General features: G+C 55.2%; 1 protein-coding gene across 3 annotated transcripts in view; it reads left to right on the forward strand.

The window, feature by feature from the left end:
* The window catches only part of TSPAN9 (tetraspanin 9), a 210,358-nt gene extending 198,691 nt beyond the window's left edge, over positions 1-11,667 (forward strand). The window contains exons 3-8 of one of the 3 annotated variants that reach the window (XM_024568643.4): positions 3,311-3,502; positions 3,874-3,948; positions 5,226-5,327; positions 6,095-6,226; positions 6,626-6,709; positions 8,361-11,662. In XM_024568643.4, coding sequence (XP_024424411.1) covers positions 3,311-3,502; positions 3,874-3,948; positions 5,226-5,327; positions 6,095-6,226; positions 6,626-6,709; positions 8,361-8,432 — 657 coding nt within the window. In that variant the 3' untranslated portion in view covers positions 8,433-11,662. Of the gene's footprint in view, positions 1-3,310; positions 3,503-3,873; positions 3,949-5,225; positions 5,328-6,094; positions 6,227-6,625; positions 6,710-8,360 lie in introns of all 3 variants that reach the window. The other 2 variants (XM_045199745.3, XM_024568569.4) reach the window with 2 other exon arrangements.
* Positions 11,668-12,309: the final 642 nt, after the last annotated feature.

Here is a 12,309-nt window from a genome sequence, read left to right on the forward strand (position 1 = left end):
CATCCGAGATGGGGACACAGGGTCCCTTTCAGCAGAGACCCCTGAGGATATGGAAGAGTGACAGGGGTCTCACTCACAGCAGACATTGTGTAGTGATGCCTTTCTCCAACCCCGGGCTTAGGTACAGTCTGCTGGTGGGTTGCCCCACCTGTAGGCAGCAGATCTCACCTGGGATCTAGCCTGGGGCTTGGTGGCACCTCAGGCAAAAAGTGAGAAGGGAAGCAGATAGGCAACCGGACCCTAGCTCCCTTTTCTCAGGGTGTTGGAGGGAGCCTGCTGGTGGGTCTTTGGGAGGCTTGCAGGCCAAAGTCAAAGAACGTGCAGTGAACAAGTCAGAGAAATGACCGGCTCCTGGGAACTTACGAGTGGTTGAGCTTTTCCTGGATGGAGGCTCCTTGAACTCACATCAGTTCCCCCCTGGAGGGAAATGGAGAATGGAGGCACAGAGGGTACCACCGCACAAGGCCCACTCCCTGTGAGAACTGTCTTCTGGAGAGGGGCCTGGAGACCCTGGTGTCGGCAGCTGCAGCAGGTGGAGCACTCAGCAGCTCCAGGAGGCTGAGTTCAGCTCTGTAGTAGGCCTCTACCTGCAGTGCGTGACCTGGCAGCAGCAGGTTTTCCTCTTATTCATTCCAGGGTCTGGCTTTTAGGGCTATGAATATTCCATATGAAGATCATGAATTTCCGTATGATTAATGAAAGAAGAATTGAGACGGCAGCATAGATACTGACCAGATTGAAGAAAGTCAGTGATAAATTGGATGAAAGTGTCAGCACCTCACTGGCAAACCCAGAGCTTCTGACCCGGCCTGAAGCGCCATCTAGTGGTTGCAGGGGTTATTCCCCTGGCAAAGCTAGAGATGCCCCTATTGGATGGATGCTCTGGACCTGAGTGTGCCCACACCTCATGAGCCTTGCCCTAGTTCTACATGGGGCTGCTGAAGAGTAGAGGAGGTGCAGAACCCCTCCCCATGGTGCGGGGAACCCAGGCAGCTTCTCCACTTACCTAATTCCCACGTCCCCGTACTCCTTGAGCAGTCTTCGGTTTAGTAATACGCGGGAATTTTCCAACTTCTTTGTCATGCCCAATCTGGACCACCTTTGTTTCCCCATTCATCAAAATCCTACTCATCCTTTAGAGCCCAGCTAGCCCTGTCAGTACTGCCCTGCAAATATGTCTCAAATGGGACCATTTCTGACCAGTCCTCCACGGCCACCAGCTGTGACCACCACCAGCCTGAGCACTGCAGTAGCCTCCTGACTGCCGCCCCAGCTTCCTCTGTGTCCTCTGCTGGTCTCTTCTCCCAGCAGCGGCCAGAGTAATCTGCTGAAAACATAAATCCTGTCACTCTCCAGCTCTGGAGGCTTCCAATCCTGTATAACAGCACCCACATTTTCTGTCCTGATGCCCGTAAGGCCCTGTCTCATCTGTCCCCTGCCACCCCGCCTACTGGTCCCCTACCACTTGTCACCTCCTTCAATCTGGTGTAGCCACATGGGCACCTTGCTGCTCTGTGGCCATCCAGGCTCATTCCCCACTCAGGGCTTTTGTACTGCTATTCCCTCTGAGAGAACACTCTTCCCCCAGGTATTTGTATGGCTCACTTCCTCTCTTTATTTGGATTCCTACTCAAAGGCCACCTTTCTGAGAGGCCTTCCCTGACCACTCTGTTCCCAGGTACTTCCTAACTCCTTACCCATCCTTAGTTTTCTTCACAGCACATAGCAGCACCTGGCATTCCATGAGATGTTTGCTTGTGTAACATCTGCGTCCTCTGTGGGAGCTCCCTCTCCACCAGGGCCAGGCCTTTACCGGCTCCCCCAGCACTCAAAGGGGGCATGGCACTTGTTAAGTAGGGGCTCAGTTTGGGTTTGCTGGCTCCCTGTCCTCACTGGTGCCTCCATGTCCCCTCTCTGGCTTTGGTTCCTGGGGGTCACAGCACAGCTCCTGGCGCACAGGAACCACTCAGTAAATGCCTTCAGAGACCAGAACCTACTCCTTGCCACACATTTCTGTGCTTGTTTCCATGTAAATTCTCACAACGAGCCAGGAGGTGGGTGCTATTGTTCTCATGTAGCATAAAAGGAGCTTGCAAGGTGGCACAACCAGGACCAGCTGGAACTGGATATCAGATCCATGTCTGGCCTCCCCAGCCCTTACATCTGCACTTTCACCTGCATGGAACATTCTTGCCCTCTACCTGCCCCAAGTTTCCCCATCCTTAAGGGACTGTCTCCACCAACGGGCATCTTGGACCAGGACAATGACTGCGTCCTCTGAACTCCTGTACCATTTATTTGGCCCCAGTGTGTACTGCCAGGGGTAGATGCTGCTTCTTTATGGCTCCCAACCAGCCCAACTGGAGGCCCAGGGAAGGCAGGTCTCTAAAGCTGTTGTAGCTCTTCTGGCACAGAATGCTACGTGCTGTAGGTACTCAATAAATATTGGTCGACTGATTGATTGGCTTCTCACACTCAGCAAACTTCCCCTGAGCTGTGGGAGGGAGGGGTGTGTCAGCTATATCGAGCGTAAAATAAGGCAGACATGGAGATTTGCAGCCAATGAAACCGAAGCTTCCCTGGGTGAAACGAGCAGTGTTGGCGGCCCCAGGGGTGCTGCTGGGGAGTTGGTTTTCCAGCCCGTAGTGCTGGTTGCTGGATTACAGATGGTGGAGAAGGCAGTGACGGCTGCTACGCCATACACACTGTCCAGCCCCTCAGTCAGCCTCTCTACCAGCCCAACTAGTCCTTTTCTTCTCCTGTCTGTGGGAAATGTGTTCTTCAGCCTCCTGAGGACAGTGGGCAAATGGCTCTGCTGGTCAGGGCAACAGGTCACAGTGGCTGGAAGGTCTGGCCCTGAGAAACTGGACTCTGGATTCTCTTCCTGGTCCCAGAGATAAGTCCTTACAGCTTCCTCTGATCACCATGTCCCCTTCCCCTGGACTCTTTCCTGAATGCTAGGGCCTCTCCCCTGCCAAGTGGAGTACCTACGGCCACTCACATGCATCTGGGACCTGCAGTCTTTGTCACATGCTTTTGCCTGTGTTTCATTTAATTTGATCCTCAGAGTGACCCTAGTGAAGTTGTGTAACCCTTTTTGCCAGATGGGGAGATTGAGCCATGGAGAGACTAAAGGGATTTGTCTGGGTCACACAACCAACATGATCTGAGGCTGTACCATGTCTGACCAGTAGCCCAATTCTCACCCTTTCTGTGTCTCAGAGTAGGGGGTGGGGATATGCATCTTTCGAGTTCCCCTGCAGTGAATGCACCAGCATTGCCAGTCTAACAGGCTTTCCTTTCTCTACAGCTCTGCGGCTGTGGGCTGCTTGGAGTGGGAATTTGGCTCTCCGTGTCCCAAGGCAACTTTGCCACCTTCTCCCCCAGCTTCCCTTCACTGTCAGCAGCCAACCTAGTCATCGCCATAGGCACCATTGTCATGGTGACGGGCTTCCTCGGCTGCCTGGGGGCCATCAAGGAAAATAAGTGCCTCCTCCTCAGTGTAAGTTGGACCCCCACCCCAACCCTCTGAGCTTGAATCACCCTGTGTTTGGGCCACAGCCACAGGCAAGGCCTGGGAACATGAGCTGAGCCCAGGGGAATTGCTTCCAGAATGTGTTTTTGCCCAGCCATATTCCTCTTCTTCATGATTGGCTCTCTCTGCCCTGGTTAGCTCTGTCAGTCCTTGATTGGCATCTACTTAATATCTCTCCCTTACTTATGTGGGTTTCCTCAGAAGTAGGTGCTTCTCCGCACCTGGGAAGCCCTGGCTACGTGTTGTCTGTCCCCTGCCTCCCTGCCATTGTCCTTCTTTGTGCCACACTCCTGGCCACAACCACCACCGTGTGCCACACCTGCACCTTCTCTTTCCAGTTTTTCATCGTCCTGTTGATCATCCTCCTAGCAGAGCTGATCTTACTTATCCTCTTCTTTGTCTACATGGACAAGGTAAGCCTTCAGGAATGGAGGGGGGTCTAAGGAATTTCATTGCCCTTGGGGTTGGCTCAAACTGGGGCAAGCCAGAGGGAAAGCACTGCTGACAGGTAGTACCTGTGAGGAAAGGAGAATGGAGTCAGGAGAACTAGGAAAGGCCCAGATGAAAGGTTTCAGGGTGGCAGCCTGGGGAAGGTGAATTTGACATGGCTCACTACCTGTGTAGTCTTAGAAAGTGGAGTCCTCCACATAACCCAGGTTATGGACTGCCCCTTTCATTAGTGAGCTCCCTGTCACTAGGAACATTCAAGCATACTTGTACTGACCACTTGGAGAAGGGTTTTGGACCTCATTAAGTGGTTGGGCTGGGTTATTTGAGGGTAACCCACTGGAAACATGCAGGCACTTTGCAAGTGACACCATGAGGAGGACTAACAGTGAAGGATAGCTACACTTTCTTCTCCAGAGACCTCCGAGGACAGGGTGACTGCTCCCAGGCTGCGCTGTGGGGTTCAGCAGCGGGGTGGGGTGGCCCCGGGTGATCTTGGCGCACTAGATAGTTTCCAGTCACTTTGGAGAAGTTCTTACTGGTACTCCCAAGAATGACGAGCCAAGCACTCAGTCTCTTAGGGCTTAACAGGTTCTTTCTGTGCGTGTGCCCAGGGACTGAGTTGCTCTCTGTTCCTTGGGTTCTTGAAGTGCTTGCCAGGCCACACAGAAAGGTAGAGTCATTATTCAGGTTAGAAACTAATTCTTTTCCATTTGTGAAAGGGAAGAAATAATAAAATTGAGAGATCCTTCTATGCCAGCCCATTCTTGGCTCTTTGTAACCGTGATTTCCTTTAATTCTCACAACCACCCAAAGGAAGACACATGCGTTCCAATATATCACAGATAACGCAGAGACAAGTTACTTGCTAACAAGGGGTGGACCTAACATCAAAATGACTGATCTGCCACTCCCTGGTTCCCAGGGGGTCTTTTGACAGGGGCAACATTGGGGAGGATGTTGTGGGTTGGGGTGGCAGGGTGGCCTACATGTGTGGCTGGTCTCTTTGCCTCTGAGTGTTACAGCCCTGGCCTGAAGGGTTCAGCTCTCCTAGGAGTCAGTGGATGCAGATCGAAGATGAGAGTGTGAACTCACCCTGCCCCACACTCACCCCCATTGAGCCAGCGGAGCCCACCCTCAGGGCCCTCCCCTTGTGTGGGAGAGGGCGGCCAGCAGTTCCAGTTGACCTGGGCAGGTTGCATCCTGGTCCCAACTGTCCTGCCTGTCTGCTTCAACCTGACAGGTAAACGAGAATGCCAAGAAGGACCTGAAGGAAGGCCTGCTGCTGTACAACACGGAGAACAACGTTGGGCTGAAGAATGCCTGGAACATCATCCAGGCCGAGGTGAGGACCAGGCAGCCCTGCTGACTGCACACAGCAGGGGCCAACAGGCAGGAGCAGGGGTGGCGGTCGCCCAGGGGACTGAGTAGGGTGCCTGTGCTTTCCGGATTTTAAGTGCAAGCTGCTGGGTGGTCAGATACAATACAGTGGGATGCAGCTGGGGAGGGGCAGGAGGTGAGTGAAGGGAGGTGGGCAGAGCCTGGGTGCAGGTATGGACAGGCCTGAGGGAGCCAGTGCAAGTGGCTAAGTGGGCACAGGGAGCTGGGAAGGAAGGATAATCAAGAAGGACAGACCATCCAAGTCCTTTCCTGAAGCTTTGGAATGAGTGACAGAATTTATTTTAGCAACAGACATGCCTTCTTGGTCATGGCTCAGGCAAGGAGGCTCTGATTCTAAGAGGAAAACAAGTCAGTACAGGCGGGACGCTCCATGGTAGGCTCTGGGGAGGGGCAGGTAGCCAGCTTGGGACTGTCCATCAAGCACAGAGCCAGGGGGCTGGTGGGGAGCAGAGGGCTGTGCACTCCTGCCCAGTGCCCAGCACCAAGGGGTAGGCAGCATTCCTGTTTCCTTGCTGCGGCCTCCAGGAAGGAGCTGTCACTTATTTCCCCCATGGACCCAGTCGAGGCCAAAAGTAGGGACAAGAAGAAGGCCTCTGTGTCCTCTGCTGGACTCCAGGGTGGCAGCTCGGTGATGCTGGGTTGGCCAGGACAGGGGATGGTCCAGAGGAGGGGCAGGCCGTAGCGTGTCTGACTGTGCACCCCCACCCGCAGATGCGCTGCTGCGGCGTCACCGACTACACAGACTGGTACCCAGTGCTAGGCGAGAACACGGTCCCCGACCGCTGCTGCATGGAGAATTCGCAGGGCTGTGGGCGCAACAGCACCACCCCGTTGTGGAGAACGGTGAGGCCTGAGGCCACTTCCCTGGGTCCTTCTCCCAGAAGCCTGTGGTGGCAAGAGGTCACCTATGGGTGAAGGGAGTGTGTCCTGGGGCACAAAGAATGGGCTTAATGTGAAGTGGGATGGGAGGTACATAAGACTAAAGCCAAAAGGCAGGTGGAAAATGGGGTACAGGGGAGCCTGGACCCACAGTTGGGAGTGTCATGGGGTAGGGGTCAGAGGCTGTATGGCGGGGCACTGTAGGCGGGAGCCTGGGCAGGGCAGGCCTGCTCAAAGGCAGGAGGACCAGGGACAGGAGGAAAGAGCAAGGACAAGGGCTGGAGGAGAAGGAGGGTGGGGGCTGGGCGGGAGGGGTGCCCGTCATCACGCTGGGCCCTTAACCTTGTACTCCTCGCTCCCCAGGGCTGCTATGAAAAGGTAAAGATGTGGTTTGATGACAACAAGCACGTGCTTGGAACGGTGGGGATGTGCATCCTAATCATGCAGGTAAGAGGGCCATCAGCCTCGCTGCATCCCAGCTAGAGATAAGCAAGCACCCGGAAGTTAAATCCCTGGCCAGTCAGCCCGCTGTCCATGTGCTTTTTCCTGCTCTGCTCCGAGGCCCCTCCTGATGCCTGCCCTGACCCTACTGGCACCACAGGGCAGACCCTCTCACGTTTTGTTTGAGCCTGGGGCCTGACACTGGTGTTGCACGCAGCCCGTGCGTGGCTGTGCTGGTAAACACACCTGTCCCCACCCCACAGGGACGGTTACCCTGAGACTGAGCTGAATGGAACCTGAGTCCTCAGAGATGGCCGTGAGCATGGGCTTGTGGGCGAGAGGCATCAGCCCTCGCCTCGCTGTCTGTTAGTGCATGTGACCTGCGCACATTGGTCAGCTTCTGTGCCTTAATTTCCACATCAGTACAAGGGGCATGACCATCGTGCCACTTAATATTGAGTTTCATAGACCTCGCACAGGGCATGGAACATAGCAGGCCCCCAGGAGGTGCTCAGCAAATCTTAGCCGTTAGTAGCAAGCACTTAATGACAGCTGTCCTTTGCAAGGCCTAGCGTAGATGATGGAGAGGGAAGAGGAGGCAATCCCTGCCCCTCCTCTTGAAGGTGAGGCCGACATAGCTGGCCGGGAACATGAGACTCCCGGCCTTTCTGGGGACGAGCATTTCCTACACTCACTCCTGTGCCTGTCATGTATGGCTCCTGTTGCTGGTGAGGAGTCTTTAGAGCCTGATTCCTCTTGGAGTACTTGACCGTGACTAGTAGGTCTGTGGGGACATGGTTGACACCCTGCATGAAGTTATCTTTCTTATCTTAAACTCCTGGACCTAGGGGCCTGATCACGTCTGTTTTATCCGAGTGCTTGCAAGCTTAGCGAGGAGCCTGCTGTCATTTTCACAGAGCTCTGATGTGAGATGCACTCACAGGGAGCAGGATGCTGTTCAGTACCGAGAATGGGCTCACCTCAGGTCTGCCTGTGCGCAGGCCTGGACCTGGACCAGAACCCTGGAGCGGCGTTCACCAGCCAATGGTCTCCTCCATTGATGCCTAAACCCTGAGTGAGAGAGCCAAGAGAGGCACACAGTATCCCCTGGTCACCTGCTTTATGGCCTGTGCCCATTGCACACTATCTGTGGTGACTGTGAGGCCACAGGCTGCCTACCTCCTGCCTCCTGCACTGCTCTAGGTCTCCACGAGTTCATCTTAAGCATCATTAGTAAGATGGGTCTGCAAAAGACAGCATGTCCACATGCCAAAGACAGCATGTCATGTGTTCAGAGCCAAACAGAAATGACTCAGCATGGGTTTCTCATGTTTCTGCCACATTCCTTTCCCTCCTCACTCCTTGTTAGCTACCATTTAGGGTCGGGTCCATCGTGCGCTCAGGCCTCACCACGGTGCTCTGAATTAGGGAGGTTACGGTCCATGCAGACAGCTCTGAGGAGCTGCGCTCATCAGTGTGGCACTGACTGGTCACCATGTGCCCGCCTCTGTTCACCGTGGTCTTCATTCCACCAGCGTTTTTCAAGCACACACAAAATGACAGCGTTTTTCAAGTGATTGTACCATTTGCTTTAGGTGACCCGTGTCAGACCCCAGCCGTGGGGCTTTTGTCTAAGGCCCTTCCCCATGTCTTTCAGATTCTGGGCATGGCCTTCTCCATGACCCTCTTCCAGCACATCCACCGGACTGGTAAAAAGTACGACGCCTGAGTGCCGGCGGGAGCCCCGGGCCCCATGCGGACGCTGTGCCAGGGAAGGAGATTTGAGCTTTGTGTTGCCTGCCCGCACTCCAGACTGCTGATCCCTGCCCCCACCTCCCCCAGCCGCCCTCCCCACCCACCCCGCCTCAGCCTTCTTGGTGTGGAGGGGCAGGGAGGAGGAGGCACGGAGACCTTGGGATGCTGGGGGTACTTGGATTCCTGCATCTGTGTATTTGCCAAAGAAGACAGGGTGGGCCAGGGGACATGCTCGAGGAGGCCCCCACACTGATGCGTGTCCACCGCCCTTCCTCACACTGACACTGTGCCCGTGTGGGGTGCAGCAGAGGCTCCCTCCTGGAGAGACTACCCAGTGGAGGCCACCCCGTGGGAAAGGGTACAGGCCTCGCCTCCGGCCAAGGTCCCAGGGAGCATCTTGCCCAGGCTTTTTGTACCTTACAGTGTAACTTTTTTATTTTATTTTACTCTGATTATGATTATTCAGGAATATTATCTCAGATAAGTTTAGGGTTAGCTTTCTGATTTATAACTTTTTACTGCATTGATTTCTGTAACGGTTTGATATTTTTGTTCCTTGAGGGTGGGAGATGGGTGGGAGAGAGGACGTCTGGTTTCAGTCAGGACAAACCACTGTGCAACACTCAGGAGGTGCTCTGGCGAGATGCGCTCAGAACGCACCTAGAGGAGGGCCTGCCGGGACCACACCCTGGCCCGGCAGCGTCTGGGGCACAGGAGCCTGGAAGAGGAGGTGAAATGGAAGAGGGGGAAGCAGCATGGAGGAGCATCCTGCACGGGAGTGATATGTTTGCAAATGCTGGTGCAAGAGGCCAGAGCTGTGGGGGTTCTAGGGAGCCGGCAAAGTGCTTTGCCAGGAATACGGCTGGAGCAGTCGTGGGTCGTTCTTCATTGACGAGCAGTTGTTCGTTTTCCCTTCTTCTTTCCTCCTGCCCTCTGTGGGCACGGAGGCCTCCCCTTCCCCCGATGCGGGCCTTCCCGCCACAGGTTCTGCAGACCCAGTGATTTCATAGACATTCCTGCTAGAAGCTCTCAGACATATACCTCCAGTTCAGCTGCTGCTCACTTTCTCACACTGCTTCTGGAAGGGGGAGCCGTCCTGAAGGTTTGCTGCTTGGACAGTGGCAGAGGACCCGTGACAGTCAGGAGGGGCAGGTGCACATGGTGCCCATGATCATTCCAGCTGGAATCACTGGGCTGCAGATTCCCTGCTGGGAGGGAGGGAGAGAGGTCCATCCAGGTCTTAGGACCCTCATCTCCTTCCTCAGGGTTCACTGATGGTGGGCTGGGTGGCAGTCACATCCCCTGTGACCCCAAGGAAAAGTACAGAAAACTGAGAGAGGTCAGATTGGATCCTGTAAAGTAGCCCCAGGACAGAAGCAGCCTGATCCCAGGCCTGGGAGGTGAGCAGGCGGGCAGGACATTAGACTGCAGCGGAGTGTCCCACCCGAACTCATGCTGCTCTAAGCAAGCATTTTGCAGTTACGGAAAGAGTCAAGAATCCATGGGATGGAACTTAGAAAGGTTCCCCACTAGCTAGGTGGGACCTGGTGTGCTTCCCCTGGTGGGGCCCCCTGGGCAGCTGCCTTTTCCTCCACCACTTGGCTCTGTACCCAGTTTTCCCACCGGGCCCACATCTCCTCTCTGGCCTCTACCTGTCTGCTCCAAGAGCTGAGACCTGGCCACCCTGCCAGCAACTCCTCCACTAAGCTTAAGTGCAGTGCAGTCAGGACCAGGAGTACGGAACTTTCGGTGAGCTCAGGATTCATCCTTTTGGGAGGGGGAGTACAGTAGTCACAGTGAGTTGAGCAGTAAAGCCAGCCCCCTGAGACCGGAGCACTGGTGCAGATGGGAGAGCTGGGAAGGTGGGGCCTGGGTGGAGGATGGACAAGCACACATTTGAGCAAAACTGCCTCTGGGTCCTCTAGCCTGCCTTCCTGGTAAGGAGCTTCGGCCTCCTTCCCAGGTGCCCCAACCTGCAGATCTCAGAGAGACACTCAGCGAACACGCATTCGAGTAGCACAGTGGGACCTGGTGCATAATGAGTTTATGCTGGGAGTGGGGTGGGTTGGGTTTGTTTATGCCTATCAATGCAATTTTTAATTTTTGTTAAAATCAACAGCAAAAGTCTAGCACCGTGGGGGCTGTGTAGCCTCCCTGGCAATCTTGTTTCTGGGGCTTTGGGGGCCTCCTCTGGCCCTGGAGACCTTGCCACAAGCCCCCTTCCTGCTGCAAGACCCCACCTCATTCATCTGTTCCCAGAGCCTTGTCCACAGTTTCCAAACTCCCTGCTCCCCTCACCCTGTGCTTGGTTGTCTCCTGGACCAAGTCTGCCTGGGGTGGGCGGCACCGTGCATGGGCCCGGGTGCTCTTCCAAGCCCCTTGTCTGGCCCACACCGCACAAAAAGCCTCCATTGTGGCTTCCCTCATGAAAGTCAGAGTTAGTTTAATCAGGTCTGCTGCAGGTGGTTTATAGAAGAGTCAGAAGGTCAGAGTCCTGTAGATGACTTTAAGGGAATGCCTGCCGTGGCCTTTCTCTGCAGCACACTGCTGCGGCAGGTGTTGGCACGAGTCTCCGCCTGCACTCCCAGCACTGCCAGCCCTCTCCCTGCGGGCCTGGGCCTGCGCTTTGGGCTCTCACTCTGGAAAGGGTGCTGAGCACACTCAGACGCTCACACAGATGTTCTAGTCTGGCTTGGAACTAGGTGGCCATCCCTCCTTGTTTTAGTGGCCAAAAAGCAGTCAGATGGATGGAAATGACTGTCCTCGGCTCTCAGGCCCCCTGCCCACCCGCTGGTGGAGGTGCTAACTAGCAGGGATCTGGCGTAGGATGGGAGCCGGGGCCAGGTGTGTGGGATCCGCTCTTTGTCCCACGGCCCTCAGAGTCCAGCTGCTCATGTGCCCGTTCTCCCATTTCCCTCCTCATCCCGCAGTGCAGCAGAGGTCCGGGGTGGCTCCCGGCCTTCCACCGGACCGAGCCCTCTGAGGGCAAGGTGGGGGAGCACGCTGTTGGTTTCAAATGCACTTTTCTGCTTGTGATGCCGTATCTGCGTTTCCTTCATCCTGGTCCTGGCTTTATTGAACACCATGTTTTTAGCATGTTTTTAAATAAAAGCTGATAACGTGTCAAAAGCACAAGTATGTTGTCTCTTTGTGGTGTGTTTGTTCACTCACTGCGACTGACGTGTTTCACGTCTTGTTGTTGTGAGAGACCAGGGGCATCAAGCGCCAGTTCTACCCTTTGTCCAAGGCATGCCCCATAGCTGGGACCTCATCTCTCCTTCTGGGGCCCAGGTTACAGATATGCTGGGTTGGGCAGGTCTTTCTGTGGGTGCCCGAGGAATCCCAACACCCCCTCTGCCTGGTGACAGGATTCAGCTTTGGTTGGGGCCTGTCCCAGTGGCCCACGCCCTCTGCACGGGAGCCCAACTCCCACCTGCACGTCTGTCCTGGCCAAACCACCAGTCCTGTGGGCCGGGCCCCGAATGTGCTGGGATGGGGCTGGCAACGAGTCATGCGTGTCTTCCTGTGGGGGCGGGGTCGTCGGTTTTAGGTGCACTACCTCCCCATCCCTCGGATAATCCTGGGTTTCATTTGAGCCCGATGTCTCTTCCAGGAGTGAGGGGCCTTGCTATGTGACTTTGCCTGGGCAGCACTCTCTTAGGTGGCTCTGAAATGGCCTCAGACAGACACAGAAACACTGAGCCAGTGTGGGGTGGCCAGTGGGGAGGGAGGGCGGCGTTGAAACTATGTGAGCCCCCTGGTTCTGCCACCTCACTGCAGGAGAAGCCTCCCAGCTTCCTTGGTGGTGGTAGTCATAGTGACAGTTTGCAGCAGAGAGAAGCTCAGATGTC

The sequence above is a fragment of the Desmodus rotundus genome, chromosome 3, assembly GCF_022682495.2.
Source record: "Desmodus rotundus isolate HL8 chromosome 3, HLdesRot8A.1, whole genome shotgun sequence".
NCBI classification, from domain to species: domain Eukaryota; kingdom Metazoa; phylum Chordata; class Mammalia; order Chiroptera; family Phyllostomidae; genus Desmodus; species Desmodus rotundus.